The 13,536-nt window shown below is 35.8% G+C and overlaps 1 protein-coding gene across 1 annotated transcript in view; it reads right to left on the bottom strand.

Annotated features, from left to right (window-relative positions):
* Positions 1-6,579: 6,579 nt before the first annotated feature.
* Positions 6,580-13,536, bottom strand: part of Tex55 (testis expressed 55) — a 12,355-nt gene continuing 5,398 nt past the window's right edge. The window contains exon 4 of the mRNA XM_010630055.1: positions 6,580-6,648. Coding sequence (XP_010628357.1) covers positions 6,613-6,648 — 36 coding nt within the window. The 3' untranslated portion in view covers positions 6,580-6,612. The remainder of the gene's footprint in view (positions 6,649-13,536) is intronic.

Below are 13,536 nucleotides of genomic sequence, written 5' to 3'. Positions count from 1 at the left end.
TGTGCCACCCGCTCCAGTGACTTTCCCTCACATCACCTTGTTTCATATTTCTGTTGTAAAAGGAAGCAAAACCTGGTGTTGTTTATTTGTTGTCTTTCGTTCTCTGCCCTTGCTGCTTTACTCTAACAAACTTGAATTGTTTTGAAAGGACAAATGAATTTCTGACTTGGGAGGTTTAGAATAAATTAGTTCTGCTCAGTCCTGGGAGAAAACCACTGCGGTAAGTAATGCTTGAGAACAGCCCAAACTGCGTGACAAAGGTGCCAGTTACACGAAGACCGCTGCACTTCTGAAATAATGTCCTAAATTATTCCCTGCTTTAAAGATAATGTGTATTATTTTATTCTGCTAAGAAAGTAAATGCATTTTCATTATATATAGCAGGTAGCTATGTTTTCTCACCAGTGATAAACACAATAAACATACTGGTGTGCAAGCACCCAGTCAGGATCTATTCGAGGGATTCGTGTGTGTCTGGTGTGGTTCTAGGATGAGTAGAGTGGACAGGAAGCCCTAGCCTCATGGTACTTCCTGTGGTTTTTCTTTGCCTTTCACCCTCACATATTTGGAATAATGCCATTTACAGTCTTCTTTAAAAAACTGTCTATAAAAACTAATTAGTATCTAATTTGTTTTATTCTAGTTCTTTGGTCATTTACACATTTTCTTTGGTAAGTTTCTCATTCGTGTTCTTAGTGCTCTTGAATTGGGAATAGGTACAGTTTTACAAATTGATTTGTAGGCACTTGCTAGATTTGTGGGATCCTAGGATAACATGCATATTGCACCTATTACTCTTAACCATTTGCCTTTGACTTTTTTCTCCGAACTGCTTTTGGTTTTTCATGTGTATTGTATATTTTCAATGGTCTTTGCTCTCCACATTATGCTGAGAAAAGGCTTTCCCATTCAAGGTTTCACGTGCTCCTGATTTTTTTAATGCTTTTTAATCTCTTTGCCATATATGAGTATTTTTTGTGATGTGGGGTAGATCCAGTTATACTCATCCGAATAATTCCTTGCACGGATGTGCTGTGATTTATTTGACTAATGTGTGGTTGGACAATCATCCCCATTTTGTCACATAAAACTTTGACACAAATCTTCCACATGCAGCTCTGCAGGCTCCATGTCATTTCTGACGTGTGAGTCGTCTCAGTGGGGCAGTTTTGGTGAGGCCCGGGCATGGCTCTGGTGGTGGATGACAGCAACAGGTGTAAAAGGTCATTAGGGAAGAGGCATCCTGCAGTGACACTGCATCTGCTCATAGTGAGCAGGGAGCTTCCTGGGGCTCCCCTGGAAGAGCATCCTCTCCCTCCACTTCACTGCTTTTGAGGAATCTTGGGTATGGCTTCTTCTCTGGTTAGCTATCATTGTTATCATCCCATCCACTTTATGATGGCAGAAACCATAAAGCTCTTTGGTCCTTTACCCTCCTTCTTTGTGTATTTTTCATGGGATTTGAGGAAGCTTTTTCATTAAAAAAAAATCTAAAATACAGAATTAGGCAGGCAACATAACTCTGCCTATTAGATGCTCATAATAGCAACCTACACTACTGCTCTCTGCCTGGTATTAGTAGGTGTTATAAATGCTGCCAACAATTCCAGAAAAAAAGGGTCTTTTGAGGGCTGAAGAAGGCACTGGTACCCTGTTGTATTGTTTGCTATTCATAAAGACATGATTTCCCCTGAGTTTTGTCCCTACAGTATTTCCTATTAAGCAAGTTTTAACATTTGTGGTGCTGGTTTTCAAACTCAGGGCCTGAAGCCTGCAAGGCAAGCGCTGAAAACAGTGAGTTACACTCCCAATGCCCCAACTATCTGACACGAAGATTTAAGCCCCTTAGAACAATACTTGTCCTCATCACTGTGCACACAAATATATCTAGACACAAATGAACATAAAAGCACCAACAGACTTAATTACACATGCATGCTCACAAAGTACAAAATTGGCTGCACTTGAAGAATCAATACAGAGGTTAATTACATAAGAGTAAAAAAAAAAAAAAGGTAGAGAAGAGTGGGTGACTAAAACAGAATGAGCTACCAGTCAAGAAAGAGTAGGAGGCTTATTTTTAAGACAGCATTTTTAAGAAACCAAAGCATGTAAAGGGAATTTATAAAGAATGAGGGGAAATAGGGAGATAATGGTCCTGGAAGTCTCAAGTTATCCCTGTTTCTGAGTTTCACAGCTTTTCTTCTCTTCTCAGTCATAAAGTGAAACTTAAAAATCATTAAACTCCATATTTCTTTGTTTCTAAAAACAAATCTATTTACATGTAACCATGTACATACAATTCACCCTTTTGAAGGGGAGCATTTGCTCCGGCGTTGTTAGATTATACGTCACTCTCTGTGCAGTGGTTATCACTAAGCCCAGCACATCTTCCCTGCCCTCTAAAGACCCTTCACACGCTTTGGCAGTCACTCTCATTAGCTCCCATCCTAGGCCCTGGCAGCCACCACGGGGCTTCTGTCTGTGCAGATTTTCCTATGCCGGACATTTAATATACGTGGCATCTTATTTGTGACTTCTGTGTAGGCTTCGTTCACTTAGCGCAATATTTTCTAAGCTCATCCAAGTCATTGCTGTGTATCTGCCCTTCAGTCCTCTCTGTTGCTGAGTAATATTCCATCCACTCTGTGGCTATACTGTTCTATCCCTAATTTCTAATTATTTGAGTTTTTTATTAGTACATATTCACAACACATAAAAAGTACGTTTATCCCAGGGAATTTGTTATGCACATATCATATCTTAATCCTTTTTAATTCTCCTCCCACTCCCATCTCAAGTCCCCTCACTCCTTCTCTAGATCCCCTTCCCATTTGCAAAACAACTCCCCTCATTATTATTTTTTTATTTTGCTCTTTAACTTACCTGTACTTTGGGTTTCCTCTCCCTTCTGTCCTTTTTCTTCTTCTTTTCCTGTCTTCTTTTCTTTCTTTTTGAGACAGAGTTATGGTATGCTACCTTGCTGAATTCATTAGTTCTAGAAATCTTTTGGCAGAACTTTTTAGGTCCTCTATGTAAAGGATTGCATCATCTGAGGATAAGGATGGTTTGACTTCTTTTAATTTTTTTCTTTATCTTGCCTGACAGCTCTGGCTAAAGTTTCAAGTACTATATTGAACATGTGTCCTGTGAATGCTTAGCTTTGTCTTATTCCTGATTTTAGGGTAAAAGCCTTCAGTTTCTCCCCATTTACTATGCTGTCGCCAGGAGGCTCATAATAAATGGTTTTTATCAGATTGAGATAAAATCTTTCCATGCTTATTTCCTTTAAGTTTTTTTAAAAACATGGAGTGTGTCAAAGGTGTGGTTTGTGCCTGTTGAGATATTTCTGTAGTTTTTGTCCTTGCTTCTGTTTATCTGACACATTCCATTTATTGATTTATTTATGTTGAACCATTCTTGCATCCCAGGGATAAAGCTAACTTGGTCGTGATGTATGACTTGTTGCATTCTGCTTGCTAGTATCATTTTGAGGATGTTTGTATTTACGTACATTAAAGAGATTGGCCTGTAGTTTTCTTTTCTTGTTTAGTACTTGTCTGGTTTTGGTAATAGGGTAATGAAAACTTTCAGGAATAACTTTGGCTATATTCCTGCCTTTTCAATTTGATGAAAAAATTTGAGGAGTATGGTGTTAGATCTTCCCTGAAGTTTTTATAGAATTCTATGGTGAATCCACCAGGTCCTGGACTTTTCTTAGTTGGTAGGTTTTTTATTATTGCCTCAATGTCATTATTTTTATTCTTCAGTATTTTTATATCATCTTGATTCAGTTCTGGTAATTCTTCAAAGTAGTTACTTGTAATCTGGATTTCAGATGAGTCCATTGTCCTTTTCATTTCTAACTGCTTTGATGTGTGTTTGTCATTTCTTTGCTCTGATAAGTTTGGTTAAATGTTTGTCTATCTTGTTTAACCCTTTGAAGAACTACCTATTTGATTTATTGACTCTTTATATTTTTATAAAATTTTAATTAAAAAATTTTGAATGTGGTATAAAGGACTTAAAATTTACTACATTAACCATTTCAAGTGTATTGTTCAGCAGTGTTAAATATATCCACATTGGTATGCAGCAGGTCTGCACAACTTTTCCATCTTGCAAAACAGGAAGTTCTGACTCCTAAATAACCCTTCCTTTCTCCCTTTCCAGCCCCTGAGAACCGGCATTCTAATCTGTTCCCATAAACGTGACTACTCTAGATACTAATGTAAGTATAATCGTGCAACATTTCTCTTTGTTTCACTGGTTTATTTTACCTAGCATAGTGTCCTCAAGGCTCATCTATAATACACTGTAACATGGATTTCCTTCCTTTGGAAGGTCATATGAATATAATAATGTCCCATTCAATGGATATACCACATTTTTGCATCTACTCCTCACGTTATGGGCTTTTGAGTTGTTTCCACTATTTGGTTATTAGGGAAGATGTTAAGAACATTTGTATACAAGTTTCTATGTGGAAATAATATGTTTTCAATTGTCCTAGGCATACACTGTAGGTAAGGAACTACTGGGTCATACAATAATGTGACAGTTAGCTCTTTGAGGAACTGCTAAAATACTCTCTACCAGGGCCGCACCATTTTATATTTCCACCAGTGAATGGAGGTGGTATCTCAGTATAGTTTTGATTCACATTTCCCTACTGACCAGTGATGCCATATTTATTCTTTAAAGGGAAGAGGGAGCGGATAGGCCTTACACTAGTCACTTTGCTCTCTATTACTATGAGGAAACCAGGGTGATGGGGAATGGATTAAGGGAAGGTTACTAGGACTGCTGAGGTACAATCAATATTATCACTGTTGATAACAGCACTGCTAAAATAACTTATGGCTAACAATGTCAATAACTGTTCTAAGTGCTTTTACACATTTTGTCTTACTTAAAAACACTTGACACAACCACACCTCATATCTCTACGCATAACTCCTTTGTAAGCATCTTCGTAAAGCTCCTTCAAGAGAGATCATGTCTTTTGCTCTCTGTTTACTCTGACATCTAAGCTTTTATTTTCCATTTTTATTCTACATGATTGTCTGCATCCTCCGTTTTACTCTGCAAGGGCCAATTCTGAGATCCTCTATGCTTTTCTGGTTGACAGGTAGCTCTGCTCAGAGGTTCACTTTCAGTGTTAATGTTTGGCCCGGGAATACTTCCTATCACTTAGGAAGTAAGAACTGAACACTGAATACTTGAGCTGATTACCTCCTACACTAGGCAACTCTCTTTTAGCAGAAAGTCTGAGTCAGTGCATGTGCAACTTGTCTGCACCTTCCTCTTTCTCAGATAGATGTGTTCAGATAGGACTGGCGGGTCATAGCGAGTCCATCTCCTTTGCTCCACTGCCTCACTGTAAAGGTCCAGAGTGACAGCTGTGAAATTCCCAGTGAGAAGGGGTGAAGTGGCTGATGTATCGGATCTGAGCGTTCTGCCATAAGAAACTTGTTAAAGTGGGCTGGTATTAGGTCTGAACACCAGTGAACTAAGTTCAATGATTAGTTTCAAATGGTTTTGGTAGCATCCAGGTTTTTGATCACTAATTATTGCGTTGGCCATTCAATTACGTGGTTCAACCAACGGATAAGTTATAGCTTTGGTTATGTCACTGAAATGTCTCCCCCGGGTTCATTGTGGGTTTTCAGCTTTCACTTAGATTTGCAAGCCCACACTTGACAGAAGGGTCTTATCTGTCTGAGTGGAGAAGACTTGCTGAGTCTAAGCATATGCACATTTTTTGAGTAACTGAAAGTACAAGCTAAATGAATCTAGAAGTTATAAGGAACTTTTCTTTCTGGCATATGAGTATTATTTGGAATGGAAACCTGATTCATTGCAATGTAACCATACAATCATATTAAGTTACTAATCAAACCATATAAAGAACCAAGTCTGGTTCAATGTTCAAATAGAAATTAAAATAAAGGTTCATCTCACAAAGTAGTATCAAATGATCAGCTCAGTTATGATTTCTGAGCAGATAGTCTCATACCAGACAGACTAAGTTACAGCTTTTTGCTGTTAAATTCCAGTTGGACTGGTTGCACATTCCATATGCTGCAGATACCTTTCAGGGAATAAAGGTAATGAGGAAGTGACATTCAGCCTCACCCACAGGTGTGTACACAAGAGTACTGTGTGTTTGAGTTTTGCTTAGGTTGAAAATCAGAAGTGAGCTACCCTTAGAGAATAAATCTCATCTATTAATGACAGGATATGATAGGCAGTGGTAAAACATGGTAAAAATATGTTGTAGTTATTAAGAAATAGAAAAGAGATAACATTTTATCTTCTCTAGGATTTTTCAACTTGTTGTCGACCATGGATTTGAGGGAATACGTATTAAAATACCAATACATGTATAATTATAACATGTGTACTTTTGTACAATTAGCTGGAGATATCTATAACTGCTTTGTGAATCTTAGAAACATATTCTACATATTCTTTTAAGATTAAGCACACATTTAGCCAGACTCACCACCAATACCTATTCAAAAACTATTTTCAGACTGGGAAACAGAGCATAGCATTGTTATTGATTATTATAAACAATACTGAAGAGAGATTCATTCTTTGTAGGTTTCACAGTTTGCCTCTATTTTTCATCATTTTCTGTACCTAAGGAAAATGAGAAAGATTTTTTTCCACTTGCAATCTTGGCTTACTTGAAATTACCATATCTTGTGGGGTTTAAATATGTTGAAGATTTTAAAATACAGAACTTCTAGTACTGAATGGGTAAAAATAATTTAGAATTTTCTAAGTGAAGGATGCATGTGGGAACCATTAAAATATGAAGGGAGTTATTATGACACTGGTCATATTTGTATGATATTATAGTGGTAGACACATGCCATATACACTTGTCAAAATTTACAGAATATATAGTACAAAGAGAACACTAAAGTAAACTACAGGTGTTAGTTAACAATAATATATCTGTATTGGCTCATCACTTCGAACAAATGTATCAGAGTAATGAAAAATATTAATAGATTGGGGTGGGATACAAAGGAAAGAGTAAAGAGGTAAATGGAAATTCATTGTGCTTTCTGCTCAATTTTTCTGTAAGTCTAAAATTGTTCTTATTTTAAAAAGCTCATTAATTAAAAAATACCTCAATAAAAAACCAAAGAGTATATAACTTCTAAGCCAATAGAGGGAAAAATGGTATGATTAAGAAAAGTGAAAGTAGAATAGAAGAAATAGAACAGAAAGGACATATAAAGCATAGAAAACAAGATTTAAACAAAATATCTTTAATTAAATCTAATGTAAATGATTAAAAACTTGATAGATTAGAATAATAATGATAAAAAATTAAAACTCAATGCTATTTAAAAAAACGCATCTACAGTTTAAGGACAGAGAATGTTTAAAATAAGAATGGAAAAGGGATAGCATTTAAATATTAACAAAAATAAATGCGATATACTGTTCAGCACAGATGTACATCTTAATGATAAAAATTCATTTTTCAGAAAGATATAAAAATTCTAAATTTTATATGTACCTAGTAACTAACCACAAACAGTTACAGACAGCAAGTATCAATGGAACTGTAGGAGATGGACAGATTGCAATCATATTGGAAGGCTTCAAAAGCGTGTTTGGCAAGCCCGATTTAATGGATATATTCAGGCCATGTCCCAGTAACCACAAAATAAACTTTTTTTCCAACTCCATATAATTAATTAAAAATAAGCAACTGCATACTGTGCCATAAACCAAGTCAACACATTTTGAAGATTTGACAGTATCTAGTGTCCATGAGCAAAATGCAATTGACTTAAAAAACGGAGAGATAGACAACTGCAAAATCCAATACCTAATCATTTATGTAAGTGAAATGAGGCATCAAAAAACCATAAGTTGAAGAAATAATCAAAATGAGCATTATAAGTGATTCTGAACTAAATAAAATAAAATATCAACATTTAAATGTATGTGATAAAATCTTTAAATATAAATATATATTATGTATACATTTCCTGTATGCCACAGGAGGCACTTAAAAATGCAAACAACAACTATATATTCTGAACAAAATACAGTCCTGTCTGCTAAACAAATCAAAGCAAAACAATCCCCAATTGCTTGAAAACTCTGGAGACTAAACAAAGGCAGGAAGATTTGGAGGGAGGGTCTAAACTTGGAGCAAGTGACCAACATGGAATCAATCCCTCATTTAAAAAAGTTTGACTCAGTGACAGCCACATCCATCGCTATAGCCATGGCAGTGCAGGAAAACCCATGAACGGAGAACCTAAAACCTATTGTCTTCCAGGTGGGAAAGTCAGGAGGGAGATGACCTAGTCAAATGTGGCCAGGCGCCGAAGAGTGATGAGGAATTCTAAAAGGGAGGCGATTCCCCAGTTCTGGATATGAATCCTGCACAAATCTCAAGCTGACCTTTGGAACATGCATTAAGAGGACAGATTCAGAACAGTGCACAAAAGCTCAAAGGATTCACGTAAGATATGACCCATGAGTCACAGATGGCAAAATAGAGCTTACACTTTGGATCTAACCATGTCAGCAGCCACCTAAAATAAAAATATCGACATTCAGCAGAGGAACATAGCAGAACTTTATCTACACAGCATAATGCTCACACATCAAAGATTGCCTAAAATTATCTTATTCATAGAAAACCCATAAAATGTAATTCATTCTAAATGAAAAATAAAACCAGTAGATACCAATCTCAAGATGGTTCCACTCATCATTAGGGTTAGACCATGACTTTAAAGCAGCCATGGGAACTTTGCTCAGTGAGGTAACGGAAAATACACTGAACATGAAAGTACATACAGCAAATATGAGAAGAGAAATAGAAAATATAAAAGTGAACCAAATAGAAACTTTGTCACTAAAAAATAATTTTTAAAAAGTCACTGGATGAGTTTAATAGCAATGTACAGATGACAGAGGATTCAGTAAACTTAAAAAAAAATAGAGCCAAGACTTTTTGAACAAATCTTCAGTAGCACAGGAACTAGCACAAAGAATCAACAAGCGGGATCTCATCTTATTAAAAAGCTTCTGTACTGCAAAAGAAACCATCAACAGAACTAAGAGACAACCTACAATGGGGGAAAAAGTTTTTACCAGCTGCTTCTCAGACAAAGGACTACTATCGAGACTATATAAAGAACTCAAAACAATCAGCCCCCTCAAATATAAAGACCCAATTCATAAATGGGCATCTGAAATGAACAGACATTTCTCAGACAAAGAAGTAAAAGCGGCAAGTAAAAATATGAAAAAAATGTTCCACATCACTGGTCATTGGAGAGATGCAGATGAAAACAACACTGAGATTCCACCTCACCCCACAAAGAATGGCTGCTATCAAGAAATCAATCAATAACAAATGTTGGTGGGGTTATGGGGAGAAAGGAACCCTTTTTCATTGTTGGTGGGAGTGCAGACTGGTGCAACCACTATGGAAATTAATATGGAGATACCTCAAAGAGCTGGGACTAGAGGTTCCATTTGACCCAGCCATCCCTCTGCTAGGTATCTTTCCAAAAGAATTAAAAGAATCACACTACAGTGATATATGTACACCAATGTTTATAGCGGTACAGTTTGTAATAGCTAAAACTTGGAAACAGCTCATTTGCCCATCAGTTGGAAACTGGATAAAGAAGATGTGGTTTTTCTACAAAGTGGAATACTACTCAGACATAAAGAATGAGAAATTAGACTCATTCATAGGAAAATGGATACATATCGAGGATATAGTCCTAAGAGAAATAAATAAGTCACACATGTGTAAATACTGAATAGTTTCTCTGGTGTGAAAAACTATAATAGTGCATAAGGTCCTAATGATATAATTGACCATGTGAAATAGGAAGAAAAGGGCTAAAGATGTAGGGAAAATGGGAAGGGTAGGGGAAAGCTGGTAAGGGAAAAGAAAAAAATATGACAAAATGAAAAAATTGGAAATAAAGTGTTTGTAAATGGGGAGGTTAGGAGGGGGTGAAGGGAGGGCAGGGACAAGGGGGAAAAAATGAGAACCAAGACCTGTCATGTAAAGGTACAAGATCCCAATATTGAACGTAATTGTACTGTATACCTTAAATGTTCCAATAAACTCAATTAATAAAAAAATAGAGCCAAATAAAATTAGAAACTGATCAGAAGAAGAGAAATAACTTGATTAAAACATGAAGAGAGCATCAGGAATCTGTAGGACAATATTCAAAGGTGCAACATGAAAGTAATGTGAATTGTTAAGAGGAAAAGGAGAAAGTGAGAGAAAGCAACAGGAAAATATATGAAGAAATTATGGCAAAATTTTTCAAAATGTGGTTAAAGACAAATTTATATATTCCAGAAGCTTAGCTTAATCACCCAAAAGGGTAAGTTCCAATGAGTATCATGGTCATACTCCTGGAAACTAAAGCTATAAAAGATCATGAAGGCAGCAGAGAAAAATGAGATTTTACATACAGGAGAGTATCAGCTGGTCAACTACAGATTTCTTGTATATTACAAAGGTCAGAAGATAGGAAAAGCACAGTTTTAAAGAGTTGGGCAAAAAATAATTAAGTTCTATATTCAATAAAACTGCTGCATAAGAATGAAAGTGAAATAACTTTTCAGGGGAAGGAAAGCAATCAATGTTCCATGCCAGGAGCCCTGCAATACTAGATTCTAAAAGAAGCTTTTCAAGCTTGTGAAAAGAAATTGCAGAAAGAAATCTAGACGTTCAACCAATGAATAAAGAGAATTAGAAATATAAATTATCTGGGCCAATATAAAAAAAAGTTTCCTTGCAAGTTCTTCAAACACATAAGATTATTATTATTATTTATTTTTATTTTTTTTTTTTTGGTACCGGGGATTGAACTTGGGTCCTTGTGCTTGTGAGGCAGGCGCCAGAACCACTGAGGTAAATCCCCAGCCAAGCACATTTTTATTAAAACAAAAATGATGTCACTGCCTTGTGACATCTCAAATAAACAACATTACACCTTAAGGGACTAGAAAAGGAAAAATAATCCAAAATCAGTAGTAGGAAAGAAATAAGAGAGCATAAATAAATTAAACAAAATATAAAAAGGCAATAAAAATGTCAGTGAAACTGTTTGTTCTTTTAAAAGACAGAAAAAACAAATCACTCAGCCAGAATAAGCATAACAAAAAGACAAGACTCACAGAAAATCATATGTGGAAGAAGGGCCATTACAAGTGATGCCACAGGAAAAAATGTACATATAGAGAGAGACTGAATTTTTTTAATGAATGGGCAACTGCCATGAAGTAAGCTGTGTGACAACATCCAGTGTCCCAAAATACATGTAACAGGAATCCCCAGAGGAGGGAGCAGGGACAGAAAAATATTGCAAGAAATAGTGACTGATGAATTTCATGAGAACTGTAATCCCATAACTCCAAGAAGCATGAAGCATCAGAGCACAAGAAATATGAAGACAATTACAATTCCATTAGATAGGCACGTACCTTGGCTTAATATGCATGAGTGACATTATCTTTTTTTTTTTTTTTTTTTTTTTTTTTTTTTTTTTGGTTTTTTGAGACAGGGTCTCACTATGTAGCCCAGGCTGGTCTCAAACTCACATTGATCCTCCTGCCTCAGCCTCCCATGTGCTGGTGACATTATCTTTTAAAGCTGAACTTATGTCAGTAGTCTGTGCCTCAGCAATTTCATTTTAAAACACATATCTAACAGAAAGGCATGTACATGTGCTCCAACAGATAAGTATATGTGCATGTTCATGGTAGCGTTATTTATTATAACCCCAAACTGGACATATTTGATGGAGAACAGAAAATACAGAAATAAAAAGGAATGAATAATATATGCATTGAAATCACAAATACATTGTGGACCAAAAGAAGTCAGCACCCAAGTATCCCAAATAATATGCATCAAACTCCACTAACATGAAATTTTTAAAAGGCAAATTTAAGAAGTCAGGATCTTGGTTATTTTGTGAAGGACAAAGGGTAGGAATTGGAAGTAGGGACTAGGCCGGTTTCTGAGGAGCCAGTAACATTCCATCTCTTGACGGTGGCTACATAGATTTAATCACTTGGCATTCATTAATCTATTCAGTTAGGACCTAGAAACATTTCTGCATGTATGCTTGAAAAACTCTAAAAATGAATATATGTCACATTTTTAGAGTAAGGAAGTAAAATAATTCAATCATCTTAGATCTGGAAAAATAATTTGATAAAATTCATCATTAAAAAAATCTTAGGAAATATGAGATGGAAACCACCATAATATGATTCATGGTACCTATAAATAAACATTATACTCAATAATGAAATAGTAAACAGCAATTTTTAAAGGTCAACTAAGATGAATCAAGGCAGCTACTTCTGTTCAGGATTAATTACACTGGAAATCTCTGGCCAGTGTAGTAAATAGTTAATTTCTCAGCAAAAAGACATAGTGCATTCAAAATCGAATTTAATGAGGGCTTTTTCATAACTATTTAAAAAGGATTAGACATGGGAAATCATGTGGGACAATACAGTAACTCAAAGTAAGAGTCAGATTGGATTAAAAGGGTCAAGGGGAGAGGGAATATTATTAGAATTCAGAGGAAATAGTCATGTAACACAAGATTCCTTAAAAATTCTCCAAGCAGACAGACCTAAGTGAGCTCATAAGGCCCCACTTTCCCTTCTCCTCTCCCTCTGAGGTTTTCCTTTGCCTTAACCTGACTGGAAATGAGAGGGACAGGAGAATGGTGATTTAGTCTTTCTGGATCAATCCTTTGTGAAGTAGAGAGAAAAGATAGGAATCTGGGTCTGATGGGTAAAAGAGGAGAAATCTATATCATGCAATAAGATAAGAGAGCCAAAAGGATACAGATCCAAAGGAAGATTACTACTGTTTGCAAGTCATATGAAGGTATATGCAGAAATACTTAGGCACAGGATTAGAGTCAGTAAGTTGAATTCAATAAAGTTGCTAGATCTAAGGTTAACAAAAAATTAATTGTATTTATACATACCAGCAATCAGAGCCTGAAATTTTAGCTTTATTTTTACAATAGCATTGAAAATATTAAATACCTATGAATAAGACTATTAAAATATATGTAAAACATTTAAGTAAATAATAAATGTACTGAGAGAACTTAACGAAGAGTAATATAAAAGGAAAAAATCAAGGGTTGGAAATATTTATCTTAAAGCCATAATGTCTCCCCAAATTAATCTACAGATTGAACACAACCACAATAAAAATCCCATTTGTGTGTGTGTGTGTGTGTGTGTGTGTGAATATGTATATATGTTTGTGTAACTTCACAAATAATTCTCAAAACTGATCTGGAAATATACATGTCCAAAATACCCAAGACATCTTTGGGTGAACTTGTTCTACTAGATATTAAAACTCATTGCAGGCCGGGGATCTAGCTCAATGGTTCCACCACCTGCCTTGCAAGTGCAAGGATCCGAGTTTGATCCCCGGTACAAAAAAAAAAAAAAAAAAAAAACTCATTGCAG

The sequence above is a fragment of the Fukomys damarensis genome, unplaced genomic scaffold, assembly GCF_012274545.1.
Source record: "Fukomys damarensis isolate Sample0158 unplaced genomic scaffold, DMR_v1.0_HiC HiC_scaffold_24, whole genome shotgun sequence".
NCBI classification, from domain to species: Eukaryota; Metazoa; Chordata; class Mammalia; order Rodentia; family Bathyergidae; genus Fukomys; species Fukomys damarensis.
Note: the sequence above shows the minus strand (reverse complement) of the source record. Positions and strands in the feature narration are given on the sequence as shown.